The sequence below is a fragment of the Chlamydotis macqueenii genome, chromosome 25 (assembly GCF_036417535.1).
Source record: "Chlamydotis macqueenii isolate bChlMac1 chromosome 25, bChlMac1.mat, whole genome shotgun sequence".
NCBI classification, from domain to species: Eukaryota; Metazoa; Chordata; class Aves; order Otidiformes; family Otididae; genus Chlamydotis; species Chlamydotis macqueenii.
Genome location: NC_141580.1, coordinates 4,933,114 through 4,952,203, shown reverse-complemented (window position 1 = coordinate 4,952,203; position 19,090 = coordinate 4,933,114). Strand labels below are relative to the sequence as shown.

The 19,090-nt window shown below is 36.9% G+C and overlaps 2 protein-coding genes and 1 long non-coding RNA gene across 5 annotated transcripts in view; 1 reads left to right on the top strand and 2 right to left on the bottom strand.

Moving 5' to 3' along the window:
- Positions 1-2,777: 2,777 nt before the first annotated feature.
- KRT222 (keratin 222) lies at positions 2,778-10,810 on the bottom strand. Its single transcript, XM_010126949.2, has 6 exons — positions 10,678-10,810; positions 8,445-8,573; positions 7,447-7,667; positions 6,347-6,423; positions 6,060-6,165; positions 2,778-4,702 (listed from the first exon to the last, which is right to left on the bottom strand). Exons 1-6 carry the CDS (start codon positions 10,768-10,770, stop codon positions 4,489-4,491), a joined length of 840 nt encoding a protein of 279 aa, XP_010125251.1. The 5' UTR covers positions 10,771-10,810; the 3' UTR covers positions 2,778-4,488.
- A 1,840-nt stretch (positions 10,811-12,650) lies between these two features.
- LOC147597763 (uncharacterized) overlaps positions 12,651-19,090 on the top strand; it is a 53,851-nt gene continuing 47,411 nt past the window's right edge. Inside the window, exon 1 of the long non-coding RNA XR_015261087.1 lies at positions 12,651-12,693. This is a non-coding gene — a long non-coding RNA (uncharacterized LOC147597763). The remainder of the gene's footprint in view (positions 12,694-19,090) is intronic.
- LOC104484772 (keratin, type I cytoskeletal 12) lies at positions 15,282-18,847 on the bottom strand. 3 transcript variants are annotated; one of them, XM_010126945.2, is made up of 9 exons: positions 18,556-18,838; positions 18,188-18,510; positions 17,540-17,622; positions 17,181-17,337; positions 16,732-16,893; positions 16,508-16,633; positions 15,914-16,135; positions 15,575-15,644; positions 15,282-15,379 (listed from the first exon to the last, which is right to left on the bottom strand). In XM_010126945.2, exons 1-9 carry the CDS (start codon positions 18,830-18,832, stop codon positions 15,282-15,284), a joined length of 1,518 nt encoding a protein of 505 aa, XP_010125247.1. In that variant the 5' UTR covers positions 18,833-18,838. The 3 variants fall into 3 exon arrangements, with proteins under 3 accessions (XP_010125247.1, XP_086622607.1, XP_086622608.1); XM_086766481.1 differs by having other exon boundaries at positions 15,575-15,657; positions 15,918-16,135; positions 18,188-18,847; XM_086766482.1 differs by lacking the exon at positions 18,556-18,838 and having other exon boundaries at positions 18,188-18,388.

Here is a 19,090-nt window from a genome sequence, read left to right as displayed (position 1 = left end):
AACGCACTGGGAGCGGTGGAATGGTCTAGAACAATTTCTGGCAGCAGTTAGTGAAGGTATCACACGTGGAGGGTGAAAGCTTGCAAGTATAAAGCACAGTACGCCATGTGGCTCTGGGTGTTGGGGCAAGATGAAGGATTTCAGGCCTCACTGTTCAGCGTAGCAGTCTTTTACACGGTTAGAAAATTGTTTAAGTGACTGATTTAAAATAAAAATGTAAAGTTTGGCGTTGAAATGCTGTTGTATGGCTAATAAGATGAATTTCTGGGCATCCATAAAGGAGGATTTGGGTGGATCTGGTGAGTGTGGCAGCTGAAGGAAAGCCAAACAGTGAATGCTCATGACAAGACAGCGGAAATATCTTTGATTTTTTTTTGAACAGAAGAAGATAGATGATACCTACCTAACCCAAAAGGACACTAGAAGGAGAAAAGAATAAAAACTAACTGGCTGTCATACTGAGTTGCTGCCCACAGTTTGTCTAGCCTGGTTTGCTTTCATTCTTAAATAAGGATGTTTTTATGAACAAATTAAAAGGACAAGAACTCTGCCCTCATCTGCCCGCAGTGTGCTCTAACCACAATGGAAATTTGTTGACATGCAGCACAGTAATCTGTGACTTCGATTTGATAATTGAAAGAATGTAAGAATCGAAAACGATTGTCAGTCAGCCAGCCAAGCATGCCTCTCTTTAGTCTACAGTTTCACCTGGGCAGAACATTTTTAAAGAAAAGGTGAGAAAATGCTTGTTAAGAGGTGAAAAATAACCCATTTTTTCCTTGGTTTTGACCACTTAATGCATTCATGTCTAGTTTCTTAGTAACATGGTTTTGTTGATAGTGTTAAAATGTATTTAGTGTTGATAACATTAAAATAAATTCTAAATTTGTGCAGCTTATTGAAATATTTATTATGATGTTCAAGTATATTTGCTGATACTCACTTGCCATGCTAATAGTTCTGAATCATTGTATGTGTTTTCAAAGCCAGCAATGTATTCCTTACTTTGTTTTATGCCATTTTCGGGTTTTTTTTTTTCTTTACTTTGCCTGATTTCTGTGTTGTGACAGTGAAAGATTTTGCCCGTGTACACTTTTTTAAATACTGTATGACATAAGTAGTTTTACTGATTTAATAGGAATGTTTATACTGCATGGTACTAACCAGGGGGCTCTAAATAGTTGGCTCCCATCCAACTATTTTAATTAGCCACAGTTTCATAAGCTTTGTAATGAGGACATATATTCAGTGGAAAGTAGGTTGAACAATGAAAGTTGTTTTTACGTCAGCCGTTTGCGAATATTAGATGGCAGTAGCTCAACTGGTCTGCGTTTAATTAGGAGCACAGAAGTGAAGAATTCTTTGCCATAGTATCAGGCTTTAGTGTTATATTTTTAAATTCAGCTTTAAAGTGACCATAAATCAGAGTGAGATGTTATTGTGAATACTTCTTTTTTTTCTGTGTCACACTGACACTAGTGGAAGTTTGAGTAGTTCATGGACAAAAGCGTAAGCTCTTTACATTTGAAGAGATGGAATTTGTGAATAATGCAAAAGAGAAATACGTACTGGAAGGGGAGAAAACATAGTTAAAACCAGGATGCACACTCAAACCAGGTCTAGAGTGGCAGCTGATGAAGTCCGTGTCGGGAAGCTCCACATGAAGAAAATAGCCCTGACCAGGCAAGAGTGGGCTGCCTGCAGAATGTCGTGTGTTAACAAAACCAGCTCTTAAACTGCAGTCTTTTTTTTTTTTTTTTTTAGAGCATCAAGTTCCGCAATCATAAAACAGCATAACTGGGTTTATGCCAGTTGTTTCAGACTTCAAACAGAAGCTGTATGTTTCATGAGCAATTGAGTCCGATGTTAAACAATGGCAACTTCTGTGGGTGGAATAAATTTCTCATCGCAGGACAGCTCAGGATGTTCTTGTGCTGTCGTTGAGGTCAGGGAGATGGCTTCAGAAACTGTGAGGTCAGGCCGTTACATGGATGAAATAACATATATGTTTAAGGTCAAAGGTTTTTTTTTTTCTAGGTACTTAGTATCCCACACAATGTTTACTGTAGATACATAGTAATTTTTCTCTTCTAAAATAATAGGGAGGTTGTATTGCAAGGTGAGGTCAAGTATGTGTTCTGTACTATGCTGAATGAGGTTTCTGTCGTTAGGGGAAAAAAAAAATCTAGAGCTAAGTTAGAGAAGATGAAACTCCAAGAAGTACTGTAGGACAGAGAATATATCGAACACCCTCTGGTTAAAAAAATATATATGTCCATGAGTAAGATTATTCCATTATAGTTTACTGTAGAGGCAGCAGTACCTTCCATGTACTTGTGCAAGTAGTTTTTATATGCCTAGGCAAGCTCTTCCCGCGTGAGGGAGTCTGCCTAGGCAGTTTTAAAGGTGTATGTATTAAGCAAAGTTTCTGTTACATATTTGCTTGCTATTTATCTTTGCCTATCAACTTACCTTTTAGATTGTAGACTTTGTATGCTAGATGCTGTATTCTGTTCTTTCTTGCACCCTACTCACGACAAAGGACTTTAGATCTAGTCAGGGTTACTGGATTTACCAGAAAAAGAGTACTTTTTTAGCAGAACACTCACTTTGCATCTTATGATAAAGATTCTTAGGGAATTTGTAGAGGAGAGCTTAGAAAACACTTGGTTGCGGTGCTACAGATTATTTTATCTACAACTTCTATTTCGTATTTCTGTTACTTCTTTCCTTTTAAGGTATACACATTAAAACTCACAAAATATACATGGGCAAACTCAATTTTAACACTTTTTTATTGTAGTACTACCATTTACTTTGGTGAACTCGTATCCCTGTTTAAAGTGCCTTAAAGCAATTAAAATTTAGTTTAAATTCAAGTATTGTAAAATGTACAGAGTATAAGCACAAAAAAAAAGCTGCATAGTGAAAATGCTAGAGCAGGCTAATACATTCAGGATGCCAAATACTCAAGTATTAACACCACCAGGTCAGTATTAAGGTTAATGATAATTACCCAGCTTCACAGTAGACATAGAACCGTGGGCAACATAAACGCATTGTTCTTACCATTGACAAAAGTTAGAAGCATAACTGAACACTGACAGGATTTGTAGTACCAGTTTTTGTAACACATGCCGTAAGTAATAAGGCAAATACTGACGCTTAAGTTAATCTTTTACATGCTGCCACGAATCCAGCAAATACTGTACGGGGTTTTTCTAGATTCTGAGCCCCTGCAATCCCAGTGATTTCAGTGAGAGTTTGTGACATCTGTGCCTCTTAAAAATCCTCATACACAATCATTCTTGTCGTCATACAATTTGGATTTTTGTTTGAAATCTGTCTCATAATGTTATAAAGAAGTATGTCTGAGCTTGTATTTCTGATTTTTTCTGTGTACAGATGCAAGTACAGTTACTTGTATTTGCCCATAGCTACTTTTAGTAGTGGAGGATACTTAATGGGTGTGGTAGAATATTGCTTTGACTATGTAGCCCTTATTTTGTCCATTTAATTTGACACTGTAGTAGTTGTACCCTGGCATAATAGTGACTTGTTGTGTTTACTAGATCAAGAGCATAACTTACCTGTAAGATTTGTTAGAAGAGGAATTTGTTGAAGATATTTTAGTTCACATTGTTTTAATACAAAATTAATCAAATCCTAGAACTAAAATGGTTGGTTGACTCCTTACGTTTGAACAATTAAAGGGTACCACTTTACTTGCTATGGCTAAGGAAGTTGTAGTTTAGATCTGTGTGGACAAATAAGAAAATGAATGATTTTCAGTGGAAATTACTGCTTCAAAATCAGTGGAGCAATATGGCTAAAATATTATTGGTTTGTAACAACACTTTAAAAATGTGTATATAATTATGTAAGGGAAAGACATTTTTGCTCAGTTGCTGCCTAAAAAAAAAATTTTTAAAATACCAGCCACTTCTAAAAGAAAATTATTTGTTAATAGTTTGTATATTTTAAGAGCATCTTTGTATGTAATTTTTTGCTGTTAGAAAGGGTTATTTTAAAAAATATTTCAAGAAGTATGACAGTTGTGATATAAATTATTAGAAGGATTGATCAGTCATTATGTGTATGCAATATTGAATAATTAAGAGAATGAAATATGCAGTTCTCATTTCCAACAAGAGAAAACAAGTTCTCTTTAACAAAGGCAGAATATGTCAAAGTATAAAGTTATAGTTTAATTCTTTTTTAATATTTGGTGAAACACTACAAAAAACAAACAGTAATGATAAAATTAAAGGGCTGCACTCAGTATAAAACTAGTAGAACTTGGCTTTCTTGGAATCTTAACTCCCTTGCTTTTCTTCTTTTCTTTTAAAATCTTGAAATTTTTTTTTTTATTAATCAAAGTACTTAGTGAGATTTCGTAGTTGTAGCAAGATAACAGACTATGTAAGTCCATCTACAGTTTATTTCCAGAGCCCGTCGGAGATGAACTTCGGGTTAATTTGATGTAGGTTAGGGTTTGATAGAAGGAATACTGCAAGATCTCCTCATTACCAGCCTGACTTCAATGTCGGGAAGAGCTTTCTTTTTAGTATGTAAACATCCTTCATCTGTTGCTGCTAGGTGGAGATCAAAGCGCAATGAAACCGATTTTTTCCTTAAGCGAGGGTTGTCCTTGAAGAAAGAACCTTCCCATTCTTTAATAACTTCATCCACTTTTTCTGTCCTGAAACAGTAAAGCAAATGTATTTATGATCCTTTAAGCAATAGGAAATACCTATCTTCAGGACTGCTTTTAAAATGTAGAGAGAAGTTACATAATAAAATGTCAGGTTAGTTTAGATGGGTACCGAGGCACTAGAGTTTTTCTGTTTTTTTTCACGGGTTCATTTTCCAGAAAAGCTAAATAAAGGGTGAGGGTCCATTATGTTCTTTGTTTTGTACTGTTAAGTAGACATGGTTACAAAACCACTGCTCCAAGCACATCAGGCAGTTTGTTTCCAAGGAGAAAGCTTGGAAGCCAAGGTCAAAAACTTTGCAAGAAACCTCTGTACTATGGTGAGGAGGATGGAGTTTCTGCATCTGAAAGCTGTCAAAATAGAGAGGAGAAAAATCTTGTTTAGATCTAAACCTCAGAATGTCGATCTGCATTAAATTTAAAAAAGGGAAAAAAAGGCAGCATAAAATACAGAGAATTGAAAAACCAGCTGATTTAATAATATTTAGGTGCTCAAATCCTATTGATTTAATCCTCTAAGTATGTGTCAGGATCCAGGTCTAAAAGTCTGACTCTGGGGGCCTTACTCAGGTAGAGTAAGCTTTACGCAGCTCAGTAGCCCTGTTCAAATTTGACAGACTGTGTAAGATGAACAAAGCTCATGTATGAAAATAAGGTTCAGGTATGGAATGTGGATGGTGGACCATATGATGGCACTATTCTTTAATCTGAATTTCTACATGTTTTCAACAGCTGATGACAGTTCAGTATTAGTGACGTGGTTTGTTTTAAATGTAACGTCAAATGCTAGTCTACACAAGAGCTTTAAGAGCAGCAGAAAAAAAAGAATGAGGCAATCCAATACAATTAAAGTAATTGAAGGTGAATAATACGTACTAGCAGACTTTCACATGCCCTTTCAGGAGCCAGGCTCTCCATTCCCTGTTTGGTAATTGGTGAAACGTTGGAGTTTCCAAATAGCAAGTTAGAGCAGCCAAGCCTGAGTTTATGTGCATAAATATACCCCAGAGGAACTTCGCAAACATGGTATGGGCTCTTTTGCTTTCAGCCTTAACTAAGTGAATTATTCATAGTTTCATTCTTGACAGAAATAGAAATTACAAATCAGAAGCATCATCATAATATTGTTAGCTTATCAAGTAAATGCTAATAATAATAATTTTTAAATTTAATTTATTGTAAAACGTCATTCAGTATACCTTCAAGGACTATCATTATTATTCTGGAGCTTCTTGGCTATATGGGCGTGATATAAGAGATACTAAATAAAGGAAGGCTCAAAGCTACCGAAATATGCCCACCATTGCTTTTAATTGTTATTGTGTTAAATTCGTATTTATCTTACTGTACAGTGCCATGAGCTTCAGCACTTTCCTTCATAATATTTCCATCTAGGATTGCTTGTTTTGTCATCAGTTCCACCTTCTCAGTTTCATGCTTCTTGACACTCTCTGTAAAAGAAAATGCAGCTATACTAGGCATGCAGAAGAGTAAGGTCAGGTCACAGGACCTAGAGGTATTTTTCCTCCTCCTGTACTGGAAGATCCTTTTGCAGTAGCCAGTAATTTGTCAGAAGTTAGGAACCTCCTTTAGGACCATAATTCCCTAAAGGGAAGGTGTCTAAAAACTCACCTGCGGGCAGTGTAAAGGCAATCTTGCTAGTGGTAGGCTTTTTGTCATCCTTCTGGTCAGGTACAGAGCAACGAAACCTGCAAAAATAAAAATTATTGCAATCATGTAATAATATTGAATTACTTTAATCCAAAACTTTTCTTATGGGCAGCTATGAAACATTTAAAAATATAGGAACCATGAGAAGTTCTGTTTGATTGTAGGAACTATTTGTTGGTTTCTCATTCTGACTATAGAACTAAAGAAAGTTACTGAAAATATCTGTGCAATTTCATCAATATTTTCGGACAGTTGTGTGCCAGGATTAATACTAAATTATGTATTTTCATAGTTTCAGATTTAATGCTTCTAACTCTATCTCCCATGTTTGGAATTCTTAGGCAAATGTGTGAGGTTACTGGCCTGAAACTGTCCATTTTCTGTAGAAAGGACTGAGGGAGGCAAAGTTCCATGGAAAGATTTTAGCATTGTGTGCCTGATTTTGTGAAGATACCAGTGCTGAGTGCAAGACATGATATTTTGCCTTTTCTGTATCCTCCTTGTTGCTTACATTTGTACAGCTGCCTCTCTTATGTCCACATTTCAAAATACTGATATTTGTGTACCAAGGAAAGGGCAGACATGTCATTGGAAGTCATATTCTTAAATAGCAGCCTGATTTGTAGACCCTCCCAAATGTGTGCCTTAACACACTTTGAATGACACCACGTGGTATGAACTGCTCATGCAGGGTCATCTGTCATGGGATGAGATGTGAGCTCCTTTCCCTGAACTTCACGCATGTGGACTTACTTCATCGATGATCTGAGACAAACAGAGCCCACGTCAGGCAGCTAGCAGGATGCAAAGTCTACAGCGGCATGCAGTGCCTCGAGTGAGGATGCGGTGAGTGTGCTACTGTCTGCAATCCATCGTGGAGACACTCAGCTCCAGAAAGTGCAGAATCAGTGATGTTAAGTTACAATGAAACCATTTCTAAAGATTTTATACTGTAATTTTTTGATGATTGGCTCATCTATTTACAGTTCTGATTATTATTTCAATGAGAAGTTCTGAAGTGGAAGATAAATTTGAGTACCTTTTCTCTAAAAGACAAGTACCTGCTCTCTTCTTGCTCAAGCAGACTGCGATATGTTGCTATCTCCTCCTCCAGTTTCATCCTTGTGTTCAGGAGGATTTCATGCTCTTGAAGCTGTTTCTCAATACCTCTTCTCACTTCCAGCAGTTCTTTCTCTAAGCATTCAATCTCGGCTTCTAAACTTTGTAGTTGCATATGGTACCGCTGCTCTGTGGCACGCAATGAACGTTCCAAACCCTTTTCCTGTGAAATTTATCTCATATTTTAAGATTTGCAAAGTATATGTGTAAAGATGTTATACATGCTGTCATTAACAATCTGTGTATTTTTACATCAGTTCTTTTAAGAATATTCTTTAGGAGCAGGATTAAAGCTTTCAAGATGAATACTTTTGCTGTGAAATTTTCCAGTAAAATCTGTAATAATTTAAGATAGGATAAAAAAATGTAGCCTTCTGTTATACCGGCAATCCACTACCATTGATTTTACAGATTTCTGCTTTTACTTATATGGTTAAAACTATATCCAGCTCAGTACGGTATGAAAACTGAGTGATCTGTGTGCTCTTGTAGCTTATCTATATTACTGAATTCAGTAAACTGTTGACATATTTTATCATGAATGAACTGATTAATTTGGTCCACGCATTCAAATAATGTTATAAACCTGATGTGAGTTGGTTAGGCAGAATGAGCGGGAACTTGGTGAGGGAGTATCACGCACATACATGTTTGGCAGGTGTGAAAACATGAAAACACGTGTATATGGCTTGGCAGATCCTGAATCAAAACATACGGTACTCTTAAATGTGAGCAAATGACTGGCTTATTGCTTGTTGGTTAGTGCTCTGTGTGACGAGCTGAAAATCCACCACAAAGCTATGCATTTCTGTGTTTGTTGTATTTCCACTGTACAGTGGATGTGATTGTTGCATGAACTGAATTGTGAAATTGTTAACATAAAAAAAAAAGATTTATATTTTTTCCCAGGAGATTTCAAGTTTCGTTTTATGATGCTTACCACAGCGTGGAGAGATTCAATTTCCATCTGCATATGGTGCCACTGCCGTCTTGCTTCACAGAGTTCTGCTCTGGCTGCCTTTAATGCTTCTGTGTCTTTGTCCATTCTTTTAATTGTAGCTTCTTCTAGCTACAGGGGATATAAAAAAGATATGAATATTAAAACATAGTCAAATCATGAAAATAAAATACATATATTAAAATCTCTAATTGGAATTTTTTGAGAGTCGTATAAATTTGTTAAAGCTAACAGTAAAGAGTTAGTATTTTATGTACCATGTAGATGGGAAGCCCTTATCCTGCTATGTTTGATGGCAAGTAGTTGACTGCATCTTTATCCCTAACGTATTTGTTGTAGAGGAATTCCCATAGAAATGAACCAGTTGTACTGAGACCTTACTCATCTCTAGAGTAAATGGGCTTAGCTTCATGGGAGTTAGAATTCCAGTCGGTTCAAGCTTCCAGGTATGAATAAGGTTCATTGTTTTTAATGTACTTTTGATTTCTAAGAACAGCTTTATAGAGAGGGAGCCCTCTTGAGTGGCTGCATGAATATATCACAACTGACAATTGCTGTATTTATATTTTTGCCTGATAAAGTCATTGACCAGATTTCAGATTGTTATTTGAGAGCAACTACCTCCATTCATTTAAATACGAACAGCATCTTTATCCAAATCTAGCACTTCTCCTTGTCCTCTAAGGACAGGTTATGTAAGATTTACCTATCATAGAGAGGAAAAAAGTGGCATGTTCTGCTGTCACCCCTGTTAAATGTGACAATTCAGAAGTGGAGTGCCTGATCTAAGCTTATTGCTGAACTAAAATATTAAGATAATTTGCCATGCTTAAGGCCAAAGCTTATTCTTAGGAAAAAAAAGTAAATAGTCAAACAAGCACTGTATTGTGTTTGTAAGAAAATGTGGGGTTTTTTCCTTTTTTTAAAATCCTATTAAAAGCAGGTTTTTTAAGCCAATCCTGGGCATGTGTGGGGTCATTTTAGATTTTGGCTCATCTTTGATTTAGAGAATATGTTAATACATTTAACTTCCAGAATTATTGTTTTGCTTATGAAAGTTATTTTTCCTTTTTGATTCTGAATTTAACTGCAAGTGATGAAGATGCCATAAGCACTTGAAACAATTAATGCTCTTTTGCATATTTTACTGCTTTATGTTACGTTCTTATGATGCCATCAAATCTAAGAAGATAAACTCTATAATTCAGATCTTATGAAACAAGTGAAATAAGTTCATTTTTTCCCCCCATAACATACTGACCTATTGTAATTTTACCATGCCATTGTCTGGGTGAAAAATCTAGATTTGGCTAATCTACAAGTGAAGACTCAATATTCTTTGCTTATCCTTTTTTTGCCTGCGTACTGCAGAATTTATGTGACAACATGATATCAGCACACATTGTCTGTTTGGTGCCAAACACAAATATAAGCTTGGCTTAACTATCCAGTTTATAGCTGCTGTGTGTCATTGGATTACTGTGTAGATCAGCCAGATTGCAGCAGTAGTCTGGCCTGTGGTTAAAAAAAACCTCCAGAATTTCTGCAGTACCTAAGTAGTACAACAGGGTGATATAATACCTAATTTTCACCCTGAATTTGATGGCTGAAAATTGTTTTGCCATTTTATTTCAAAGTTCATTTGTGTTTTAGAGATGTTTTGTATGTAAATCTATAATAGTAGCATTGTGTGTTGATAACATTTAATCAATCTGTATGAAAGAACAAATTATATTTGCTGAAGAGTATGACATAGTTTTACTGTGAACAATATAAAATAGTTCCTGAAAAGCTACAGTTCTCTTTAATATAGGTGCTTAAAATGGTAAAGCGTTCTGTATATAACTGGATTCTTTACATTGCCTTTGATTTTCAAGATTCTCTTTTCCTCTGGGATAAGTAAATAGTGCTAGATGTTACCACATTACAGCATATGTCATCGTTTCCTAAATCACAACAATATTACTGTTTGAGGTACAGAAAAACATCCAGATGAAATTCACAGCATTCTTTTACTGTGAATTTCATACCCTAAACAAAATCTATTTCTGTATCCTCTAATTCACATCTTACTGCAGTAAAATCCAAATCCCTTCCCCGATAATATGCTGCATTGAAAAGGAAATACTGTACCTCATAGAGGCTGAGGGAGGAATTGTATAGAGAGGGGTTGTCTCCTTACTCTGGAAGGTGTATGTCTGTATGCAGTCATTACCTGGGTCCTTGCTGAGATGGTCTTTATCTGATTGCTGGTGATGAGCCCTTCATACTTTGCCCTGATCTCATTGAGGAGCTGGGGCAGATCCATTCTCCTCCCATATTCCGCCTTGGCTGCCCGAACCTTATTGATAGGATGAGCCGGCTGCTGCAGAGCCTTGGCTGCCTGCAGCGAGAGCGGGGAGCGAGCACAGGCAGGTTTTAAAGCTGCAGAGCTTTATTTTTGAGGGAGCACTGGGAGGTCAGAGGCTTCCAATCGTTTCTAAAAGCAAGTTTCATAAAGCAAAAGTCTGCCACTTTTTCAGCTATTAAAATAATGGTTCCTAAGTTATGTGCTGAAGGGAATATATACAATGTTGTTATGCTTTTGTTACACTATAACTGTGTTTTTTTTATAACCTCAGAAATGTGAGGTTAAGAGATACAAAGCAAAGGACGAAATTACAGCTGCGCAGAATGAGAGGGCAATCCCAGAGGGGAAGGGAAGAGCTTCCCAGCAGTACATCCGTATTGGTGGCGGTGCTGCTGGAACGTGCCTTCACCGGGCAGCTGTGAAGCACGGGAACAGGTTATCCAGGGACGTTACAGAATTTCCATCCTTGAAGGTTTTTAAGACTCAAGGAGGAGAAGTCTCAGGTGTATGACCTTATTATCTAGTCTTGAGAACTGTCCCACTTTGAAAAAGAGCTAGGCTCCTGGACATCCTCTCACCCAACATTCCGGTGTTTTTATGGGCAGGAACACAAAAAGAGGCAGAATTTACTACTGGTAAAAAATGCGTGTGCACCTTGTGGCGAGGCGTTTGGCTCCCCTTCTGCAGAGTGCAAACTTCTGGTCAGTTCATACTTCAGATACAGCTAACTGCTGTCAGAGAGAGTGGTTTGTCCCTGAAGGTGTCTGCGGTACCTCTGCCTTGTGTCAGTGTGTTCAGCTCACAGAATGTGCAGGTTATGTTAGATTCTTATACCTTTCCCGACAGCTAGTGAGGAGCTAGAAAGTATGGGTTGTCTGCTGTGCCGTGTCTTCTGCAAATAATTCGTCACTTCCTGGCTCACTATAGCTACTGTATGATCCCAATGTTCTTGTCAGATAAGAATGGCTCTTACCTATTTTTCAAAGTTTTTTCAGTAATGGACAATACCAGATACTTAGTAAAAATATCAGATTTTGGCAAAAAAATAAAAATTCCCTAAGTAGAATGCATTTTTAAATAAGAATAAGAATATACATCAGTAAAACAAGAAAAAAGGCAGTAAACTTTTACAAGACACTTGTCTTTTTAGGAGTCAAAGTATTATACCACTTAAAAGTCTCCTGGTGTGCAGAAGGCTTCGTTGTTCTTGGCTCTGTCCGCCCGCACACGTAAAAGGATCCTGTGTTCTGATTTTATTTTTCTTAGCTGGCTGTTTTTCAGCTGACCTGGACTGAGACAAGAATGTTTTGTTGTCCACTTTCTTTTCTACAAGTGTCTTAATTATTCTAGTTTTATGTAGTTCTAAAACCAAAATATTGACAGTGCTTTTCATTAACGGTATGAGAACAGGCACATGATAAAAACATTAGGAATACATCAAACAAGCAGAATGTATTATACCTTAGGACAATATAAGCATTAACAAGAAGAGCCTATGCATTTAAGCAAATAAGTACTTGAAATGTAATCTTCCTTTTTCTTTGCCTTCCAATACTGATTGTTTACAGTTTGCTTTCAATTCCCTCTGACTCAGAATGTCTCCTGTTTACATCAAGCCAAGTCAAGGCTGTCTGACATCCAGAAATGCGTAAGTTTAAAGTACAATATAGAAGTCTGCAGGGATATTGGATTTGGTCCCACAAACCAAACTTCATGCATCAACAAGTGTCTATGGATGAGTCTTCATATTAGCTGAATGTTTGCCAGTTGATAATATGTTTTAAAGCTTTTAAAAACTAAATTAGCACTAATGCTTTCTTTTTCCTTCTTTTTTTCATGTGTAAAGGGAACATCTGGCCTTGAGATCACTGCACACTAAAGGTAGGTAGGTGTAAACAGTTATATCTTTACTAGGTTTTATGTAATTTTGCATTCTAGATACTTTCAATGATTATATTTTATTACAGATGTTGGACTTTATTTATCTTCATAGTTCAGATACTGTGCGTCAATTATTTGGATTCTGTGATGCAGTATAATAATGCTAGAGTGATTGCACACTGGGTTTACCACTGCTGGCTTCTCACAAGACAGTAGTCAGAGTGGCTTCTAGATTTTACATACATCAGTCATCTTTTAGATCACAATGGTAAATTCAGGAGTAATGTGTATGTAGGTAAACTACATGACTATTTGGTGGAAATCTGCATTGAATGATGTAGGGCAGAATGGTTTCACAGCAATCACAGTTGCAGGCCTTGAGGTATGTACATTATTTCATATTCCTTTGTATACAATTATACTGAAAGCGTATGTGTCTTTGGAAGAAGAAGATGAAAGAGACACATTTTTCTCTTCAGAATGGAGATGATGTCAATAACGGGGAAGATATTATAGTTTCAGGTTTTCCATGTATGAAAAAAACATTATGGATAGGAAAGAAAGATGATGATGAAAGCTGTCCTTTCTTAGGAAGAGAAAAAATTTCCTTCAGTCTATAATCTTAAAACTTCTCTATAATGGTGCTCTTGGTATTCATATGCAGCTACATAAACAACATCAATTTGTTTATTTTGGATATAATTATTTTCATTTATATTGTAATTTTTAAAATTTTTAAAATATAATGTAATTTTTACTGTCTGCAACAGTAAAAATCTGAATGAAATGCATCACATGGGGTAAGATTATTTTCATTTCTTTATCAGCAGTGTTTTTAAAGAGGAAAGAAAACATACATTTGTGTTCCATACTTTTAGAAAATAAATTACTTCCTTAAACTGATGAAGATGGTGCATTTACTCAAGTTCTTCCTTTGTACTGGCATATATAGAAGATTCTTCTATTTCATTCCTTTGGCTTATTTATCACAGTGCCTTTGCTTTGACTGACTTTTAGATGTTGCGATTCTATCATGCTGATTTAGTTCTTTGATTATTGTTTTAATTAACCTGACTTATATTGATTCCAAGCAGGAAGCAGAAGAATGCTGTAGTGGGTTTTAAAAAGGCAGAATAGAGGCACAGTATGAAATCTGTGCTCCAATTAAAATTTTCACTTGGATCAAATATTTAAGGGATGTGATAGAATGTGCAGAACGTTTATATTCTGGAGACACAGTAATATACATGTAGGAGATCACAGTACCTTCTTTGTCTTACCTGAGCATCACACAAAAATCGTCAACATTTTGGCTTGAGAACAAAGGTTTAGGTGTGAATTGTAAGGAGGTTGTATTCTGGTTCCTAATTGTGTTTTGGATGAGATTCCTTTAAGTAGTTCATTTAAATTAATAGTTCTCAGCCTGGAGAAGAGAAGGCTCCAGGGAGACCTTACAGCGGCCTTCCAGTACCTGAAGGGGGCTACAGGAAAGCTGGAGAGGGACTTTTGACAAGGGCAGGTAGTGATAGGACAAGGGACAATGGCTTTAAACTGGAAGAGGCTAGGTTTAGGTTGGATATAAGGAAGAAATTCTTTACTGTGAGGGTGGAGAGGCACCGGCATAGGCTGCCCAGAGAAGCTGTGAATGCCCCATCCCTGGCAGTGTCCAAGGCCGGGCTGGACGGAGCTTTGAGCGACCTGGTCTGGTGGAAGGTGTCCCTGCCTAGGGATCTTCACAGTCCCTTCCAACCCAAACCATTCTATGATTCTGTGATTCATTGGAGTTGGACATCCGGAAGCCAAATTCGGAATTTGAAAGATCATATTGTGCTCCCAGCAGATGGCACTCTGGAACATGGAACTGCTACTTCACAGCTAGGGCTGCTGCCTGCTTTGAAACCAGCGCATCCCTTCTTTCCCACTAGAGCTGCAGTCTGTAGAATATGTTCTTCTGTTTGCAAAAATTTCTCTCTTAAATTGATAGCTTTAAATTATAAGCTACCAAGTATACCTTTAATCCTGCATTAAGCAGCTTTTTTAACGTGTACATGTTCTAAATATTCGACGAATTTCTTTAAATTAATGGGAAGTACTATGCGGCGCACATAGTGTATGGTAAAGCAAGATACCCAACCAAATGGCAAATGTGGATCAGGAGCAACAGTCCTAAATAACAATAAAGGGAGACTAATACCTTAAAGCTTGTTGAGTGCCTTTTATTAGCCAAGAAAACTGGAAAATGAGGTTAGAGTAGCAAAATTATTGTATCTATTAATTACTAAAAATTATTACAAAGCATATCTAATTAAATGCCTGATGTGTACATCGTATTTCTAGGTATTGCGCAAAGATTTAGTGATATATTTAAAGAACACTGTGAAAATAATACAGGTAATACCAATAGACTGAAGCAGAAAACATATTGCATGACTGCTAAGAATGAAAATATAGGCTTTGTTTTATGTAAAAGAATCTTAGTAAAAAGCCAATCTATTTTTATCACTTCATACCAAAGAAAAATTATTTATCCATTTTGGCTTTGAAAGAAACTCAGAGTGAACGGATCCTTTCCAGTATCGGATTGCGCCTTATATCTTCTCTTCAACTTCCTTAACGTGGGATGCAACAACTTTTCCATCTACCACTTCTTCAACAATTGTCTTGATCTTTCTGGTTTTGTTAGGATCTAAACATCATAAACAAACAAACAAAGTTACCGAAGTGTTAAAAATTATAAAACAGAGCAGCACATGTACATGAAAAGTTACATCCTTTTCCTTTCAAATTGGCTTCTTGTTGTGACGATACAGAAAAGCATGTATTATTTTATTTATAAGAATGACTTTAGAAACAAAATTTTATTCAGTCAAGTTCTACATACCCTGAGAAGAATCCAGTGATTGTGTTTGTGATTTGGACCCTGTCAAGGATGAGCTTTCAAATATAACTGCCTGTCCCGCGCTCCTAAAAGTGAATCAGAGACATGCAATATTGCAGAATATTTGTTAGGATCAGGAAAAATTCTATTATTTTAAATACTGAGCAGAATGGGTCATTCTCCTCAGGTAGAATATATCTGTATTATTTCAGAATCATTCTATGTGCCTTACTGTCTTTTGGTGAATGTAACACTTGTTTTTACCTCTTTTTTTTTTTTTTCCTGAAAAGGATATTGCTACAGAAATTAAAACAAAGGAGATATTTTCTGTAAATTAGTTACGTACACAAAGTCGCCATCCAGCAAGCGACGATAGGTTTCAATCTCCATTTCCAGGCGAGTCTTGATGTCTAGAAGTTGTTGATACTCTGCATTCTGGCGCTCCATGTCAGCCCTGACCTGTAACAGCTGAGACTCCAGGTTCCCAATCTGAATTTGTATTTGTGAAAGCTGAGCACAGTAACCTCCTTCCGTTTCTGCTAAAGTGTCTTCAAGGGATTTTTTCTGTGTAAGAAGCATATTAAATAATCTCTCATTGAGGAAAAAAACATATTTACAAAGACAAAACCAACTGAAAGAGTTTAATGGGAGTAAATACAGCTTCATTAGTTAGAGATTTTTATTTTCTTCTTGAAATACCAGTTTGAAAACTGGCTTTACTGCTTCACTGAATGTGAACATAAAATTTCATCTGCTTTATAACATGCTACTTGCAATCCAATTATATATATTACTACCATTTAGGAACTAAAAGAATGCAGGATTTAATAGGCAATAAATGCAAATCTTAAATCCTGTAGAATAGTATAAGATCTAACAATACTTTTGAAGTTGGAGAATTTACTCTCACTAGTTGGCAGCTTCCTGAGAACATACCATGGCAAACTGAGATTGTAGTTCGATTTCCAAGCTCTGAAGAGTCCGTTTTAAATCTGTGATCTCACTCTTTCCTGACTGAAGCTGCTCAGTATTGGTGGAGATTTCCCTTTTCAGCTCCCCACTCTGAAATGACAGGGAAGAACAGGGTGTAATTTTACTGTTCCAGATATTTACCTCATTTTTACATGCATTTCGCTGAATTTGCCAACTCTAGTTGTTACTTTTTCATTGAACCATGCTTCAGCCTCTTTACGGTTTTGCTCAGCAATGACTTCATACTGGCCCCTCATGTCATTCAAAAGCTTGGTCAGGTCAGTTCCTGGAGCAGCATCCATCTCCACGCTGACTTGGCCAAGTGCAGTGCTTTGGATACCCTGAAGCTCCTAGAGAGATGTAAAATAAAAAAAAAAAGTTTCTATTAATAAAATGCAAAATAGTTCTACCAAAAACATATATATAGAAATAGATATGATATAAATTCTGTTTCAATAAGAATCCCTCGTTTGTGTGTGTATTTCTTTCACTCTTTCAGTAAACTCAAAAAAGAACAGCAAACAAAACAAATAATGAAACCAAGGAACTCCCACTGGCGTAAATAAGGGAATAATTTGATATTTCACAATGCCATCTGCCTTGTTGTGAATTCACAAATAAAAAAAAAAAAAGATACCTCTTCATGATTCTTCTTGAGATAAGCCAGTTCTTCATTGAGGCTTTCAATCTGCATCTCCAAATCAGCTCTTGTCAAGGTCAGCTCATCAAGAACTCTGCGCAGACCATTGATGTCAGCTTCCACGCTCTGGCGAAGAGCCACTTCATTCTCATATCTGTAAATAAAGTGATTAAATATGATTTTTTACATGGTTAATGAGGTCAAATGCAAACTATTATTATGTACTTATATAGCTTTTACTGTGAAATCTTAATACACATAATTATTACAATATTAAATGACAGATTTTTTAAATACAAAGTAATTTTTTCCTTAAGATATTAGTAAAAGTTTTTGTAATATTAAGATATGCTTACTTCAGTCTGAAATCATCAGCAGCCAGCCTGGCATTATCGACTTGCAAAATGATTCTGGCGTTGTCGATAGTTGCATTAATGATCTGGAACACAAAAAATGCTCAGAGAATTATTTTATAGCCAAGGGGCTTTGCAGCTCAATGTAGCTATTTACATAACTAATCCTAAATATGATTATAGTATTAAATGTAATTTGTTAGACTCTTGTATAAATAACTATGAAAATATATAGGACAGATTTTCAGCATCTGCAAATCTACGTGCTTCACTTAATGGTAGAATACCAGTTTGCATTCTGTGACCAGATGGTTTATCATCTCTGAAGACCTTGCCAGGTAGTCTGTCCTATTTGAGGAACTGAATTTGTGATATAAGCAGTATGAAACATTAAAATTTAAACTTTGTAATCTAGAAGAGTTTGTAGAACTGGGTTCCATCACTGCCTTCTCCTTTATTCAAATTAGACCAAGTCGCACAGCATTGTGTGATGCAGCTACAGAACTGCCATTAATATGCAAGAAACATTCAAGTGGTAGTACTGTAAAATAAATTTGATCTCAGTTTCTGAAATGAATTTGTTATTTTTATCCCAAATGTTATTAGGTGAATTACAAATGTAAAGATACTATAAGTATGTTGCTTCGCTACCTTGTTTCGAAGATCTTCAATTATAGGATAATATTTACTATAGTCATTCCCAGATCCAGGGACAGCAGTGCCAGGGCCATTTTTCTCATACCACTCGCGGATTTTGCGCTCCAGTTCAGTATTGGCGTCCTCCAGAGATCGTACTTTGTCCAGGTAAGCAGCCAGACGGTCATTGAGGTTCTGCATAGTTTCTTTTTTGGAGCCAGAAAAAAGGCCACCATCCCCAGCACCAGCAGTAGGAAAACCACCGCCAAAAACAGATCCTGAGCCACTACCAAAGCCGCCTCCAAAACCAGCACCTGAGCCGCTGCCAAAACCACTTCCTAAACCTCCACCAAAACCGCTGCCTAAGCCACTTCCATAGCTACCACCTAACGCACTACCAAAGCCTCCACCAAAGCCACTGCTTAAGCTGCTTCCAAAGCCTCCACCTGAGCTGCTCCCAAAACCCCCACTGAAGCTAGAACCTGAACCAAGCATAGAAGCAGCACCAAAACCTCCACCAGATCCGCCACCAAACCCAAGTCCACTGCCACCAAAGCCTCCTCCACCACTAGAGCTAGACGTTCTCAGAGATCCCCCGCCAAGTCCGCTCCGAGAAGAGAATTGCCGAGATCCAGCACTTGTGCGCACAGAAAGGGCCATGGTGCTCGAGGTGCCCTGGTTTATTTTGCTAAGCATAAAACAGAGCAAGGTAGAGCAGAGACCAGCTTAACCTTTATATAGGGAAGACAGGGCGTGTTTCAGTGGTAGTCCCCACCTCCTAGGAAGATCTTTAATTCTTTCTCTCTCTCTCGTGTGGAGGGAAGTCAGTTAATATGTCCTGACCAAACAAAATGATGTGTTCCGATCTAAATTGCGCATGGGAGTGGAAATCTGCTGCCCTCCAGGTGTTTGCTGTAT